The sequence below is a fragment of the Caloenas nicobarica genome, chromosome 34 (assembly GCF_036013445.1).
Source record: "Caloenas nicobarica isolate bCalNic1 chromosome 34, bCalNic1.hap1, whole genome shotgun sequence".
NCBI classification, from domain to species: Eukaryota; Metazoa; Chordata; class Aves; order Columbiformes; family Columbidae; genus Caloenas; species Caloenas nicobarica.
Genome location: NC_088278.1, coordinates 1064605 through 1081560, shown reverse-complemented (window position 1 = coordinate 1081560; position 16956 = coordinate 1064605). Strand labels below are relative to the sequence as shown.

At 52.1% G+C, this 16956-nt stretch overlaps 1 protein-coding gene across 1 annotated transcript; it reads left to right on the top strand.

Moving 5' to 3' along the window:
• The first annotated feature begins 11761 nt into the window (after window positions 1-11761).
• LOC136000667 (olfactory receptor 14J1-like) lies at window positions 11762-14348 on the top strand. Its single transcript, XM_065654598.1, has 2 exons — window positions 11762-12262; window positions 14226-14348. Exons 1-2 carry the CDS (start codon window positions 11762-11764, stop codon window positions 14346-14348), a joined length of 624 nt encoding a protein of 207 aa, XP_065510670.1.
• The last annotated feature ends 2608 nt before the right edge of the window (window positions 14349-16956 follow it).

Genomic DNA, 16956 nt, shown 5'->3' with positions numbered 1-16956 from the left:
ATCTCCCTGGGCGGTGCTGACCCTGGCAGGCGGCAGAGTCCCTGCCCCAGCACAGCCCTGGGGTGCAGGGACCCTGCTCTGCAGGACAGCCCTGGGCACCCCTGGGTGCTCACCCAGCTTCACAGCTGTTCAACATTGCCTGCCAAGAGCCTCCTCCTCACACATCCCTCAAGCTGTGCCTGTGCTAACTTGAGGAGATGCCTCCAGGAGCTACAGCTGCATTGCCCTGCACCCAGAGACTTACCGTGTCAAGGGCTGCAAAGATTTCTCCTCCAGTGAGCTCTCAGTCATCCTCCCCATCCTGACCACCTTTCATCTCTCTCTGCCTTGCTTGTCTCCCTGAGATCCCGAGGCAGAGCCCTCAGCCCTGCTGCGCTTTGCAGAGGAGCTGCTCCTGGGCAGAGCTGTCTCTCTGCAGCGCTGCCGCTTGCCATGAGCTCCCTCTGTCCCAGGAGCCCAGCCCAGCTCAGCAGCACAGGAGCAGCCCATGATGTCCCTTCCTCTGTCCCCTCTGGTCTCCCTCCCTCTGTCCCTGGGGCTCCAGGGGCACATCCTTTGAAACAACCTGAAGTAATCAGTGATGTTGATTCTCTCTCCTCTGCACAGACACTTCTTACCAGCATTGTATTCTTTCTATTAGAAAATAAATTGGTATGAGAATCATCTTTTCTTGTCCCATCATTAGACAGGACACCAGGAATATTATAGCAAAGGATCTAAATTCTCCAAGCTAGGGGAGGAATCTCTTCATCTGAATGAATTTAGGCATTATATTCTGCTTTTATACACTCAGGTCTAGAGAGATGTTCATCAATCTTTTGACCATGTCATGTCTGTGCTCTGAAGCAAAGCCTTTGCACCCATGGGCTCTTGGACACTTGGTACCAGGTTTCCATGGGGCGACTCAGAGGTTTCCTGGTGCCACAGCTGGGGTGGTTCAGCCCAGATGTGAGGCAATGTCCTCAGCCAGGGACCTGACTGGGTGAGCTGGAGCTGTCAGTGTTGCAGACAGAGCTGTGACACGGATGGAATAAACTGCCAAGGCAGGGTGGCAGAAGTTAGTTCATCTGGTCTGCAAGGACAGCAGCCTCCAAGCACAGCAACGGTCCAGAGCAAAACTCAGTCTAGACCTGTAAGGCAATTCAAGGGCCCCATAATGAGCTGTTCCTACTGCAGGAACAGTTAAAGGAGAAACAAAGACACCTTGTGGCCACTCATTGATTTAATAATGGAAAGAAGTGATATTCTCGGTGTCTCTGGTCCTCCATCTTCACCAGCAAGCTCTCCCAGGCCTCTGTGACTGAAGGCAGAACAACCAGCAGTGGATGGGGATCAAGTCAGGGGTCCCTGGAACCAACACAATCCTTTCCAGTCTATGGGACAGGAGGGGCAGCATCCCAGGAGCTGAGACAGCAGGACCATGTCACAGTGAGGCCACTCTCCAGCACCTTGGAAAGCTCATGGAGACTGGGGGGGACTCCCTGACTACTGGCAACTCTCACACATTGTGTGCACTTTTCAAAAATGGCCAATGGGTGAGCAGGGGAACTAAGGGCTGTGCCCCAGAACATGTCCACTGGGACCCCATTTCTGGGTGTCTGAAAGAGAAGGTGACGGAGTTTACCCAGGGCAGGTTGTGCCTGTCCATCCTCTTTGCTTTCTGTGAGGAAAGGACAGGGTTGCTGGACGTGGGGAGAGCAGTGGTGGACTGTTACCTGGAAGTCAGCAAGGCATTCAGCATCATCCCCCACAATATTCTTGTGTCCAAGGTAGGATATTATGGTTTGTGTCAGTGTGTAAGTAGATGGGTAAAAACCAATCTGGATGGTCAGGCCTGGAAAGCTGCTATAGAAAGGGAGAAACTTTCCAATCCTGAGGACAGTCAAGCACTGGAAGCTGTTTCCCAGGGGTGCTCATCCACTCTGTCCCAGAAAGTGACCAAGATGTGTTTGGATAGAGCCCTGAGTAATCTGGTCTGACCCTGCTTTGAGCAGGAGGTTGGTCAAGACACGTCCCGAGGTCCCATCCAGCCTGAATGATGCTGTCCATTCATTCCCTTCATGTTTTCAATTTAGGGACAGCTTTCAAGTTCTCCCTGTCCACAGGAATAATTCACATGAGGTGCAGGGCTGCTTTACAAGTGCCCCCAAACAGCCCTGACGACATCTTGTGCATCCTTTTTCATTTGCCCCCATCCAAGTTCTTCTTTTTTGCTGTCCTCATGCCCACCTTGTTGATCCTTTCAGAGCAGGTTGCTCAACAGGTGTCAGCAAGGGCAGATGAAGGGAGCTCAGAACTCCAGTCTCTGCTGCACCATTGGAACTTCAGAGACTGGAAATGCAGGTGACGGTGTGTGTCAGGGCACACCACATAAACATTCTGGCTTCCTTTCTGCCTTTGCACTGACCTGAGATCTGTTCCTTGGCCTTCTTTGGCTAAAAAAGAAATAAAACTGCCCTATGTCACCTCCCCTCACACCAGAAAAAAGGGGGAAAAATTATGGAAGAGGGGTGATTTAAGAGCAATTCTGTCCTAGGAAGTACTTTTAAAATTATAAATCTGGTAGAAGTGAGAGAAAAAGCTCTTAAAAAGAACTCCATGCAAGAGGTTAGCTACTGAGATGTAGCAGCTCTTTTGAGAAGCAAGAATGACTGATAGGAATGAAATTAAAAAACTTTAGTTCATCATCATCATCATCAAGAATAAGGAACTCCCTGTTATTCTTATTAGTGATTGTACCACTTTTCAAAAACATCCTTGAGATTGTCTCTATTTTTCGCTGGCTCCAAAACTGAGCCTGCTCAGATTTTGAAAGGACTGCTTGAAATCTCTGCAACCCAAATCTCTACAACTGTCTCTCATCGAAGATCTTTTACCCCAGAAAGGGGAAAACTCCCAATGCAGGCACCAAACCAGTGCCCAACCTGCCTGGAGAGCCAGGTGAGTGGTGCCACACAACAGCCGACCTTGGGGGAAGCTGGAGGTGATGGGAATTGAAATGGTTTTGACTCAAATCATAATTTAGGTTGGAAAAGACCCTTAAGGTCATAAAGTCCAATCGTAAATACGACACTGCCAAGTCCACCCATTACACCATATCCCTAAGCGCCATGTCTACACATCTTTTCAATACCTTCAGGGATGGAAGCTCCAATCCTGAGCTGGCAGGACAACACTGTCTGCAGTTACACATAAGATACCTGTCATGGCTGTGACTTCAGAGTTTCTCACACCCTTCACTGAGCAGGGCAGGTGTTGGGAGATGGGCACACACTTCAGTTTCCAGATGCCAGGACAGAGCCCAAGCCATCCTGCCCTTGCCCTCTGGCATCCCATTTCTTGAGATGCAAAGCTGCTGGGCCTTCTGTGGATAATCATGTTAAAATGCATCAATAATCATTCAAGTCTTTGTGTAATTTCTCTAAGAGTGTCAGTATTAAAAATAATAATAATTAAAAAAATAGAAAAGGATTCATCTGCCTACATATAAACACCTGCAACACAGCAGTCTACATCCGTGGTAGCCCCACTGGCAGTGCCAATCCAATAGGTATTTGCAGTATAAGGCATGACACCCCATCCATAAGTACACATCTAAGTGGTTCAGATGAAGGGTGTTCTGGCAAAAATCACCCTGTTCCTCCCCAGGTGCACGGACACTGCTCATGTGCCTCTCCAGGGAGTGGCAGAAGCTGGATGCCCTTCTTGGGACAGACTCCTTCCAGGAAAGACACAGCAATGGGAGTAACTCCTCAGGTCTACATGGCATTTAACTTGGCATCAGTTTTTATATATTTGTTTTTTTCCTGAGACTACTCTTTCTGCACAAATGCTCACAAAAAGACACCCACTTAGTAAAACGTGGTCATAAAGGTGCTGTGATGGACAAGAAACCTCACCATGAGGTCTGGAGGGAGGGAGGCAGATGATAATAAGCACCAGGAAGAAGCAAGGAGCTCAAGACCTCTTCTGAAGAGTGAGAGGCCCTGAGCAGCAGTGAGCGGCCATGTGTGGTGTGGGAGGGTCAGGGGATGTGAGGTAGAGAAGGGTGGTGGCTGATGAATTCAGCAAATCCTTACGATCATGTTTAACCCCGCAAGTGGGATGTGGTTGATGTTTGTGGGTGGAGGAGGAATAGGAGGAAGTTTTTTGGGAGTTTATGGAAAGAAGGCAGCCTTCTCTTGGGCTAATCATACATGGCAGTGACATTTGCATGCTGTGGGCATGGCTGTGCCTGGGAGATGGGGAATGGCTGCTGCTGGGGGGGCTGTGCTCAGGCATGGCCCATGAGCTGACCTTGCTCTGCTCCTCTCTTACACTCTCCATGCTTGGATGGTCCTCAGGAATCATCCATGAGCTTGAAGGAAGCACCAACCTCCTGGAGTGTTGCCCCATTACTGGAGGACAAGAGTGAAAGGTCTGAGAGTCACATGGGAGTGCAGGAAGAGACGGGTCTATGCATAGCAGTAAGTGTGTTAAAGGCAAGAGGAAGACCTGAAGAGCATGAGCTGGTCATGCTAATGTGGAATAGATTGATTTTTCTTTTTTATTTTAGGGCAGCAGAAGAAGGAACGTGTGCATTTCAGTGCTGGGACATGGATCCAAATTGAGGATTCAACCAAGTTTGGGACTAGGAGAGCTCAGGTGATTGGTGACCATTGCAGGTCTATGAAAGAAGCTGCATGGGTTTGGGAGACCTCACAGGCATTGCCAAACCCTCAGAAAACTAGAGCCTTGTGGATAAAGCAACAGCACTTGGCACCAAAGCCACACCCAAACCACAAATACCCTCCCAGTGACCACAGGCAGAGCCTTGAGAAACATTTGACTGAAAGGGTCTCCTTTGCCAGGCCCTGGGGGTCAGGGCTTGGCCATTCTGATGCTAAACAACCATGAAGGGCTGACAGGGCACCAGAGCCACCTCCACATCGCCTTTACCACCTCTGACCATTGTCTCCAGGCTTTTCCTTCAGCAGCCTCCAGGGACAGGGACTGCTTGTGTCAGCGATGGCCGCTCATGGGATCCCAAACAGCCTCAGAAACTGGGGTTTGCTTCTGCCTTTCACTTCATTAGAGGTTTGTTCATTCTTTCAGTAGCTGCAGTTCAGGACCATGGCAGCAGAGGGCTCATTAACAGCCAAAATGAGCTTATAAGCCGAGGCTCTCTGCAGCACTTGCCTAAAGGCGTCAAGTCTGGTGTGGATTAGAGACATTTCAGAAATGTAGCCAAACAGTGAGCATTTCCATAACAAATACTAATTAAGCCAAATTTCTTCTATTTCCGTCCCCCTCCCAATGCCCTCATTTCCAGAATAGCTGGTATCAACAATCTCCAATAAATATTGATCTAGAGAATTTCCTGATAAAGATTGAATGTGTCAGAAAGTTGGGTGCCTGACGCACCACTTGAGCGAGGAGACAGGACAGGACACCTCAAGAGGGGTCACACAACTCTGGACCAAGAGGTGGGTGTTCCTGGGAATCTCAGGTGCCACAGCACAGCGATACTTGTGTTCAGGGAGCTGGTCAAGTGACCCATCTCCTTTTCTGTAATGGTGTCTGAGTTTGCTCAGGTAACCCCTGACTTGAGCCGTATCCACTCCTGGCTGTTCTCCAAACTCCTGCCTTCAGGAACAAAGTCCCAGGAGACCTTGCTGGTGAAGATGGAGGCAAAGAAGCCATGAAGTACATTGGTCCTGTCTGATTCTACTCTTATGAAGTTCAGCAGCAGGCCCACGTTCGCCCTGTCTATTCTTCTACTGTAAGGAAGCAATGTCAGCTCATCTTGCTGCCCTCAGCCTCCCCTGCAGGTATCAAGTCCAGGGCAGCTTTGGCATCATCCCCACATCCATGGACAAGGATTCTAAATTCCTCCTTTACAGCTTGACCTGCTTCCACCTCCCATGTGCTGCCTTTTTGCCCTGGAGCTCTGTCAGTTCAGACAAGCAGCCTCATGACATAAAGTCTTCTTTTCATAGGTACTTGGAGAGATCATTCTTGTCCTTGGAGCAGGCTGTCCTGTAAGTCTTCTCGGATTTCCTGAGCTCCTTCACCCTTCAGACCTACTTCCATGTCACCACCTTTATTGGCCACCATCCCCCAGTATGTCCGTGTCTTCTCCTCTGGAGCCCACCAGCCTGTGCTCTGCTGCTGGCCTTCCTGCCTCCCCTCTGGTGCCTGGAATCCCACTGTTGCCTGGTCATGACAGCCAAGGTGGACACTGATGTTCACATCCCTCACCAGCTCTTCTTTGTTTCCCAGTTCCAGATCCAGGTGAGCATCACCCTTGTTGTCCCACCAGGCAGCCACGTTAAGAAGTTGGCCCAAGATCCTCTGGACTGTTGGCACCTGCTGCTCTGCTGGCCAGTGAATGTCAGGGCAATGACAGTTCCCCATAGGAACCTACTCTTTGACTTGTGACTTCCTCAGGTTACTAACAGAAGATCTTTTCCATTTCTTCCCCATGATCAAGTAGTTTGTAACACCCAACACATTATCACCCTGTGTTGGGTTTACATGGCAAAGTCTTGGAACTGGAGTGAGTGTGGCTGTGCTACAGTTGTCACCTCTCTGAGAAGACAACAGGAGTTTGATGTCAGACAGAGCCGATATGAGCTGGCTCCAAGATGGACCCACTCCTTGCCAAATCTGAGCCACTCAGGGATGTTGGCAGCAGCTCTGTGATATTGTATTTGAGAAAGGGTAAAAAATGCTGCACAACAGCAGGTGGGAGAGAGGAGGGAGGAAATGTGAGAGAAAAAACACTGCAAACACCAAGGTCATATCCCATAGGACCCAAGTAGGTCCCTCAGCAGGCCAAAGCCTGCTCTCCTGAAATCCTGCTCTTTGCCTTGTTATCATCTTCCAGGAGCCTCAACTCCACTTCCCCATCCCTGACTGTTCCATCCCTGACCAACCCTTTCTGGTTTGTAAGTGTGAAGTCCCACAGGGCACCTCACCTCACTGACTCCTCAGTCACCCGTGTCAGGAAGATGTTGTCAATGAGCTCCAAAACCCTCCTGCATGGCTGATACCTTGCAGATACTGGGACATCTTAGGTCTGCCATGAGGACACAGCCCTGGAAACATGAGGCTTCTTTCATTTGTCTGAAGGAGGCCTCATCTAATTCCTCTTCCTCATCAGTGAGTCAGTAGCTGATGTCCAGTCACCACAACATTGTCCATGTTGTTCTGCCCTCTCACGCTGAGTCCTCAACCTCCAGCTGACATTGTCTGTCCCCAGGCAGAGCTCCACACCTTCCTGATGTTCCCCCACATGAAGGGAAAATTCCCTCTAAGTCCAGACCTCGGGCATTATGAGAACCAGACCCCCAAGATCCCACAGTTTCTCCAGGAGGGGCTATTTGTAGAGCCCTGTAACTCCTCATGCTGTTTTCTTGGGAGAGACAACCTCATCAGGATAAGCCATCTGCATGCAAATATTAATAGCTGAGCAAATGGAGCTTCAGTCCAGGAGAGTCCAGACCTGGCGAAAAGCTTGGTTTTGCAATCAGGAATCTCTGAAGTTTTAAAAGGAGAAGCGGCCAGTCCTGTATCGGGGCAGGAGAATAACCCCATCCATCAGGACAGAGCAGGACCTGACACGCTGAGCAGGGACCCTGAGGAGAAGGGCCTGGGCACTACAAGGGCCGCCAAACAAGCCCGTGCTGCACGCTCACCATGAACAAGGCAGCTGCACACGGGGCTGCATGAGGAGGAGCGTGGGGACCCAGACACCCGGAGTTCTCATCCCATTCGGTTCAGCACTGGTGTGACCCCACACACACGGGTGTGTGCCAGTGTGCGGCTCCCAGTTTGGAGAAGCAGGGAGGAACTGGAGAGTGCAGGGCTCTGCCAAGGCAGGGTTCAGGACCCTGTGCACATGGTGTGGGATGCTGAGGGACCTGGGCTGCTCTGGCCCAGCAGCGCTGGGGAGGCTGCAGCAGTGTAGGAGTAGCCTGAGAGTGCTGGAAGGGTGGTTTCAGAGATGGTGGAGATTTTCTTCATAGTGGGAAAGAGCACGAGAAAGAAATAATGGCACACAGTGCAGCTGGGGAGGTCCAGGCTGGACATGAGCAGCAAGGAATGTGAGTGGAAGGGCAGTGCTGTGGTGGAGCAGGTCACCCAGAGGGAGTCTGCATCAGCCCAAGGCTTTGTGCTTCAAGGAACAGCTGGGGAGGATGGAGAGAGATCAGCAAAGGAAGGAAGATGCTCAGACAAGAGCAAGGTGGGGCAGCAGGGGGGATGTCTCCAGCCTGCAGGGAAAGAGGTGCAGGGGATGCCACAGCATAGGACAGGCTGTCGTGGAGAGGATCAAGGGATGTAAAGAGGTTTAAAGCCCCCAACAGACATGAGCCCCTTCTCCCCTTGGCTATGGCTGTTGTCTCCACCTCTGATACCTATGAGGAGACACCTTGTCCTTACAGCGCAGGGGCCTCATGGCCTCCTTGTCCCCAGCCAGGAACCTGGGAGGTGTGGGACCATAGTCCTGCCCTTGGCCTTGCACAGCCCCACATCACACTGTCCCAGGAAGGGCCCTGGGCAACGTGGGAGGGACAGGATCTGCCTTCCCAGGGCTGGGGGTCAGGGCTTGGCCCTTTGGTTAATGAAACACATCCAGGTTTACTCAGCATCAGAGAGACCTTCACCTTGCTTGTCCTGACCTGTCATCTCTGCCTCCAGTTTTCTTCTCTAACCAGACCCTGGGGTCATTTCCTCAGTAGTGTTCCTCAGGGGGACCCAGTAACATTACAAGAAACTTTGGAGTTTGAATATGACTTTGACTTCTTGAGAGGTTTCTTCAACTTCCTCCAGGGTCTGAGGTTCATGGACTCAGCACCAAACCCACCAGAGGGGTCATTAAAGCGCCTTGGGCTGCTCCTGTGCTGCTGAGCTGGGCTGGGCTCCTGGGACACAGGGAGCTCATGGCAAGCGGCAGCGCTGCAGAGAGACAGCTCTGCCCAGGAGCAGCTCCTCTGCAAAGCGCAGCAGGGCTGAGGGCTCTGCCTGGGGATCTCAGGGAGACGGGCAAGGCAGAGAGAGATGAAAGGTGGTCAGGATGGGGAGGATGACTGAGAGCTCACTAGAGGAGAAATCTTAGCAGCCCTTGCCATGGTAAGTCTCTGGGTGCAGGGCAATGCAGCTGTAGCTCCTGGAGGCATCTCCTCAAGTTAGCACAGGCACAGCTTGTGGGATCTGTAAGGAGGGGGCTCTTGTCAGGCAATGTTGAACAGCTGTGAAGCTGGGTGAGCACCCAGGGGTGCCCAGGGCTGTCCTGCAGAGCAGGGTCCCTGCACCCCAGGGCTGTGCTGGGGCAGGGACTCTGCTGCCTGCCAGGGTCAGCGCTCAGCCTGCCCGGGGAGATCCCCACGGTGCTGTGGGGGGAAGCTGTGCGGGGAAGGAGCGACCCTTATCAGGACAGGAAAGGTGCTTGTGCTGTTGAGGGGGTGCTGTGTGGGTCAGGGCTGCTCACAGCTCCAGATCACCCCCAGGATTTTTCCAAGTGGATGCCTCAGGCAGAAGATCAATGCAAGGATTACCAGACAGATAGGGAGCTTTCCTGAATCTGCCTTTTCAGTTGCTTATTCCAAGGGGTGGGGGGTGCAGGAAAGGAAAAAATGAAAATGAGCTCTCATGCTTAAACAAGTCACTGAGACTCCTGAACTGCAACTTTAAGTGATCAATATGTCTGCCAGAAGCCTCATAACATCCCTTCAGCTGCTGCTCTGCCTGTGCACGGCACCAGCATCACATCACATCTGCTGAACCCGTCAGCCTTAGTCTGACCTGTCCTGTTTTTCAACCTGTGAACAGGAAGATGCCCCCAGGCAGTGCCCTGTGAACAGGCAGGATCTGTAGGGCCAGGGTGAGGGCACAGAGGGTGGGATGGTCTGTGAGTGCTGACAGGGAAGAGACATGGACAGGGAAACACCTCCCAGGAGGAGACTGTCCAGGCAGCAGGGAAATGATCAGAAATGAGAGGAAACTAAACTCAGAATTGTTATGGGAGGGACAATACAGAAAAATCGATATGATCCCTTGCAGTGCAGATCCCTCCTGTGAGCAGCCCCCTCGCCTCCTCTTCCACCCAGCAAAGCCTCTGCCCTCAGGGCCGGGGGCTCCAAGGCATGAAGTAGCTCCTGTGCAGCCAGAGCTCCAGTTCCCTCTGCAGAGCACAGGGGCTGAGAGCAGCTGCCCGGCAATGCTGGTGTGTGGGAGGTGGCTGCACAGCTGGGGAAGGGTGACGCTGTCTGAGTGCCCGGCTGCCTCTGCCCTGGCCTCTCTCACACCTACCCTCACCGCAGTTTCCTTCTTGCTCCACTGCTCTGGGTCACTGTTGGTGTGATCTGGTTCTTGCTGTCAGGCTCTCTGGGGATGGGAGTTTCAGCTGCAGAGTCACAGCCTGATCTTGTGGGTCCTTTCCTGCAGCTGTGTCCATGGGAACACGTGTCCCAGCTTTGCTCTGCCCTGTGGGGCTGTGGGCAATGCAGTGTGTGGGGCTGGGGAATGAGCTGAGTCTCCCTGAATCAGATGCCATCATTAGGACTCTTGGCTGTCTCCTTGAGTGTTTTTTTTCCAAGCTTTGATCCTCCCTCCAGGATGCGAACCTGTCCTATAGCACGTTAGCATTATCTGAATTACTCATGCAGAAGTGCAGAGATGTTATGATGGAAGAAATGCTGTTTGGTTTATGAAATGAGCTGTGTGTGTTCTGGGATAGAAGTGGGGTGCTGAGACCTTAGAAAACGGTGAGACATGTCGTGGTCTGAGGTTGATCCCTCTGCTTTCAGCAGGGCCTGGTGGCTTTTCAGGGTAACATGGCAGTGTGATCAGCCTCCATCTCAGAAAGGTGCCAGCCCAGGGCAGCTGGAGCAAGACAGAGGGACAGAGCAGCTGCCCTCACTCTGCACTGACCCACAGGCATCCTCTGGTCTCGCAGGACTCGCTCTGTTCTCCTTGAGTGCAGCAGAAATGCTGAGGGTTTCTGACACCCAACAACACTCTCCAGGGGAGTTGCAGGAAGCTGCAAAAAAACAAGCCTCTCAAACTGCCTTGTTCCGTCCTGGTTCATTATCACTAGGAGAGCATATGCTGACAGTCCCTTCTGCACCAGGAACGGCTCCATCTGACACAGCTGAACCCCAGGTCTGTCCCCTGCCCCCCCGTTCCATGACCCCTGCTGCAGAGCAGGGCTGACTCCTGGGCAGCCAGAGGGCACAGGCCCTGCTCCTCACGGCACCTCCAGCCAGCACCACCCAGGGCTCAGCCACGGACCCGAAGGAAGGTCTGGAAAAGGACAAGGGGCTGTGGAGCAGGGGAGGGTGTATGAGACATGGCTTTGATTTTGCTAAGAGAAGTCTCCCCTAACTTATCACTGTCTTTTGCTCCTGTGACAGTGCCCCATGCTCATCAGCAAATGTCCAACAGCAGCTCCATCACCCAGTTCCTCCTCCTGGCGTTCACAGACACACGGGAGCTGCAGCTCTTGCACTTCTGGCTCTTCCTGGGCATCTACCTGGCTGCCCTCCTGGGCAACGGCCTCATCATCACCACCATAGCCTGTGACCAGCACCTCCACACCCCCATGTACTTCTTCCTGCTCAACCTCGCCCTCCTCGACCTGGGCTCCATCTCCATCACTGTCCCCAAATCCATGGCCAACTCTCTGTGGGATACCAGGGTCATTTCCTATGTGGGTTGTGCTGCCCAGGTCTTCTTTTTAGCTTTCTTATTTGGTGCGGAGTATTCTCTTCTCACCATCATGTCCTACGACCGCTACGTTGCCATCTGCAAACCCCTGCACTACGGGACCCTCCTGGGCAGCAGAGCTTGTGTCCACATGGCAGCAGCTGCCTGGGCCACTGGGTTTCTCAATGCTCTGCTGCACACGGCCAATACATTTTCACTGCCACTGTGCAAGGGCAATGCCCTGGACCAGTTCTTCTGTGAAATCCCCCACATCCTCAAGCTCTCCTGCTCAAACTCCTACCTCAGGGAACTTGGGCTTCTTGTGGTTAATCTCTTAGCAGTATTTGGGTGTTTTATTTTCATTATTTTCTCCTACGTGCAGATCTTGAGGGCCGTGCTGAGGATCCCCTCTGAGCAGGGACGGCACAAAGCCTTTTCCACGTGCCTCCCTCACCTGGCCGTGGTCTCCCTGTTTGTCAGCACTGCCATGTTTGCCTATGTGAAACCCCCTTCCATCTCGTCCCCATCCATGGACCTGGTGGTGTCTGTTCTGTACTCGGTGGTGCCTCCAGCAGTGAACCCCCTCATCTACAGCATGAGGAACCAGGAGCTCAAGGATGCCCTGATGACTGGATTTCTTCCGAAGCTATAAACTGTCTCTGTCTTCTTCTACATACGAGTTATAGTCTAACTCATTGCAGGTTCATCCTGTGTGCAGTATTTTTTGTCTCTAGTTGTGTTTTTCTCTTATGATAATACTGTAATTCCATTTTTAGTTCACTGCCTGCTTTTGTTTTCTCACTGAGTGTCTGTGTCCATGAGGAATCATGCTCCCTGTGTTTAAGCAAAATAAAGGGCTCTCCAGCAAACTGTTTTCTGCTGACATCCGAACTCCAAGACCTTTTTCAAGCTGCAGGGACAGTTCCTGTGTGCATGGGTGGAAGGGGAAAGAGCTCTCGCTTGGCAGCACTGCCAGGGAGCACCAGCACTTGGCCTTCCAGAGCTGTTCTCGTTCCACTCCCACACTCTCCTTCTCATCCCTTGTGTTGGTGCAAGGCCTGAGTGCTCTGGCAGCCTGGTCACCGTCCTGCTGTGTGTCAGTCCTGTGAGCGCAGGCAGGGACAGGCAATGGGCACTGCTGTGACAGAGCTGGCCTCAGAGCAGCTTTCCAGAAAGAAAGGTGAAAGGCGTAGGTCTTCATACAAACTTTTTCTCAAGAACCTTCTGAGAATGTGGCCTGAAGATCAAAACACCAGGGCACAGCTAAACAGTGTGTGTGTGCAGGGCTGGGCACACAGCAGTGTCCTCTCACAGCCAGGCCTCCTGCCAGAGACCTGCAGGACCAGCAGAGCAGGGGCTGGGCTGTGCCCCTGTGCACTGGACACCCTGTGGAAGATGCCCCAGGGCATCGTCATGGACTGGCCCCTCACAACCTTCATTTCCAGCCCTGGCCTCCCTCCCCAGCTCACAGAGGTTGTTCTTCCCTCCATGGAGGGACACTGAATGAGTAGGTCAGCAGTCCAAGTTTGTATTGTACAGATGAGATGTGAGCACGCACATCGTGTACGTGAGGTGACATGAACGCGAGTGAGCACAAACACCATCAACTATTCCTTGGGGTTCCCTGAAGGCCTGTGGCACAGACAAGGTCTTGAGGTCACTTCATGTTGGGAGGAACATCCCGTGGGAAACCACCTGAATGCAGCACTGGGTTGTGCTTCCTTGAACTGAGGTTCCTGTGTCCATTCCTCATGACGTGGGACATCTCAGATGAGTGCAGAGCAGGGTGACACACCACAGGGCTGAGGTGCCTCCTGTCCTTTGCGAGTGGCAACAGGAGGCCTGAGAGACACTGTGACTCCTGCCTCTGTGTGTAAAAGGGACAGGCTCTGTCTCTGAACATCCCTGGGTGCAGAAGGAGCCCATGAGGCCAGCTCACATGTCAATGCTTGACGGAACCCTGGTATTTCTGTGTGTGACTCCAGGAACAAATCCCAGTGGCCCAGTGAGATTGATCTCAGCTGCCTTGGACAGGCTCATTGCAAGTGCTCCAGTCTGCTATGTCGCCCTTGCCCATGATTCTGGATTGTGCTCTCAAAAGTGCCATAGAAACCAGAATGGATCTGGGGTCCTTAGGAAACGCAGACCTCAAAGCCATCTTCAAGAAGAACTGGACTAAGAACTGGGAGAATAACAGGCTGGCCAGCCTACCTCCCTCCCTGAGAAGGGGATGGGACATGTCCTCCTGCAGCCATTTCCAGGAACGTGAAGGACAAGGAAGGGATTTCTGAACCCCAATGGAGAGGGGCAAGAAAGGCATGTTGTGTACAGGGCGTTTGCAAGGCCTCAGACATGGTGTGCTTCTGGGCAGAGTGGTGCTGATGGGGCTCAAGAAGTGGATGCCGGGTGGGAAATTGGCTGAACCATCAAGCCCAAATATCGTCAGTGGTACAAAGCCCTCCGAGCAGACAGTTACCAGTGTCATCTCTCAGTGACCAGCACTTGGGCCAACACTGTTGAACATCTTTATTCTCCAGTTCTATGATGTAACAGAGTGCACTTTCAGCTCCTTTGTGGATGATGCAAACTTGGGTGGGCACCGTGAGCAATCTCCCCTGGTTCACCCTGCCCTGAGCAGGAGAGTGAGACAAGATGAGTGAGACAAGATGAGCGAGACAAGTGCTCTCTTCAAACCTGAGTTATTCTGTGATTTGAAATAATAATTGCTTTGGAGAGGTTTCTGGAGAGAGAATAGGTAGAGGAATCGTAAAAAAAAAAAAAAAGGCAGAAGAGGAGATATAGAAGGTGTTAACATAAATACAGCAGTTCCAGTGAGGAGTGCTTTTCACTTCACATTGTTACTAAAAAAGATATTTGACAAATTTGAACAAGGAGAGGAAGCGAGATGGGTGTCTGCAGCCTGCAGGGGAAGAGGGGCAGGTGTAGGACCGTGTAGAACAGCCTGTGATGGAGATGGCAAAGGCCATTGGTTAGGCTGGAAGGAACCAACAGAACCCAGGTCTCTGTCCCCTTGGCCATCACAGTTGTCTCTACCACTGAGGCCCAGGAGAAGACATGTTGTCCTCATGGCACTGGGGCCTTGTTGCCTCCTTGCAGCCCCATGGGGAAGCTGGAAGGTGGTGTACCAGTGTTGTCCTTCCCTCGGCCTTGCACACCCACATCCCACGGTCCCAGGAAGAGCCCTGAGCTGTGTGTGAGGGACAGGATCCCCCTTCCCACTGCCTGGGGCTCATGGCTTCTCCTTTCTGCTTCAGAAAGCGAACCAAGGGGTTTCTCAGCATCAGAGCTGAAGAAAACACTAAAAGGAGACCTCACGGTGGCTACAGCTTCCTCACAAGGGGAGAAGGAAGGGTAGGTACTGAGCTCTTCTCTGTGGTGACCAGTGACAGAACCCAAGGGAATGTAAGAAAGATGTGCCAGGGGAGGGTCAGTTGGACATGCGGAAAAGGTTCTTCACCCAGAGGTGCTGGACACTGAACAGGCTCCCCACGGAGGTGTCACGGCCCCAAGCCTGACAGTGTTCAAGAAGAGACTGGACAAAGCCCTCAGACACACGGCGTGAACTGTGTGGTTGTCCTGTGCAGAGACAGGAATTGGACTCCATGATTCTGGTGGGTCCCTTCCAACTCAGGACATTCTATGATTCCATGTTTTCATTGTACAGATGAGTTGTAAGCATACACATCATGTGCCTGTCCACTGTGTGCATGTGGTAAGATGAACCCAAGGGAGCACAAATGCTATCAGCTTTTCCTTGGAGTGCCATAAAGGTCAGTGAGACAGAGATGGTGTTCAGGGGTCTCTTCCAACCCGCCTTATTGTAGGATTCCATGAATCTTTTCCTTGGAGAGCTCTTTCATGTCAAATAGACAGAGGAAGAAGAAAGAAAAAGAGGCAGAAGCAGAGACATAAAATGCCCCAGTGTAAATACAGCAGCTCCTCTGAGGAACGTTTCTCCACTCAAACCCTTGATAGGAAGTCTATTAGATACATTTGATGAAACCAGCTTAGTTTTCTCTGCTTACACACTGGAGCACAAGGAGGGCGATGGCTGGGTACGATGTCATGTGCTCAGCTGTGTCTCAGGAACTCATAGTCCAGTAGGAAGCCAATGGCTGTGGAGGGGACTGTGAGTCACTTGTGCCCCTGCAGGGGACAGGCCAACAGCAGGAACAGGGCTGGGAAAGGGACTGGGAGGTCACACATACGAGACAAGCAGTCGGGCCCAATCAGCATGGCTTTATGAAAGGCAGGTCCTGCGTGACCAACCTGATCTCCTTCTGTGACAAGGTGACTGGCTTAGCAGATGAGGGAAAGTCTGTTGTGGGGGAGTGAATCCACCACAGAGACTGTGGATGTTGTGCACTTAGACGTCAGTAAAGCCTTTGACACCGTATCCCACAGCATCTCCTGGAGCAGCTGCAGCTCATGGCCTGGATGGGTGTATCTGTGATGGATAAAGAACTGGCTGGAGGGCTGGGCCCAAAGAGTTGTGGTGAACGGAGCCAACCTCAGTTGGCGGTCGGTCACTAGTGGTGTTCCCAGGGCTCAGTATTGGGGCCAGTTCTGTTTAATCTCTTTGTCAATGATCTGGATGAGGGGATTGAGTGCACCCTTAGTAAGTTTGCAGATGACACGAAATTGGGTGGGAGTGTTGATCTGCTGGAGGGTGGGAAGGCCATACAGAGGGATCTTTTCTGACTGAGTTTGTTGTATTGTATGAGGTTCAACAAGGCCAAGTGCCGGGTCCTGCACTTGGGTCATAACAATCCCCTGCAACAATACAGGCTTGGGGAAGAGTGGCTGGAAAGCTGCCTGGCGGAAAAAGACCTGGAGGTGTTGATTGACAGGTGCTGAACATGAGCCAGCGTGTGCCCAGTTGGCCAAAAGGCCAATGGCCTCCTGGTGTGCATCAAGAATAGTGTAGTGGGCAGAACCAGGGCAGCGATCATCCCCTTGTACTTGGTGCTGGTGAGGACACAACTCGAATCCTCAGTTCGGTTTTGGGTTCCTCACTGTAGGAAAGACCTTGAGGTGCTGGAGTGAGTGCAGAGGAGGGGACAAGGCTGTTGAGAGTCTGGAGCACAAGTCTTCTGAGGAGCAGCTGAGGGACCCCGGGGTGTTTAGCCTGGAGAAAAGGAGACGGAGGGGAGACCTTTTTGCTCTCTACAACTACCTGAAAGGAGGTTGCAGCATGGAGGGTGTTGGTCTTCTCCTGAGTAGCAAGTGATAGGATGAGAGGAAATG

Excerpts from the sequence above, each read along its gene's own strand:
- LOC136000667 (XM_065654598.1), top strand. The coding sequence starts at position 11,762 with ATGTCCTACGACCGCTACGTTGCCATCTGCAAACCCCTGCACTACGGG. Across the intron at positions 12,263-14,225 it reads ACTCGGTGGTGCCTCCAGCA|TTCTATGATGTAACAGAGTG; the intron begins GTGAACCCCCTC and ends TTTATTCTCCAG.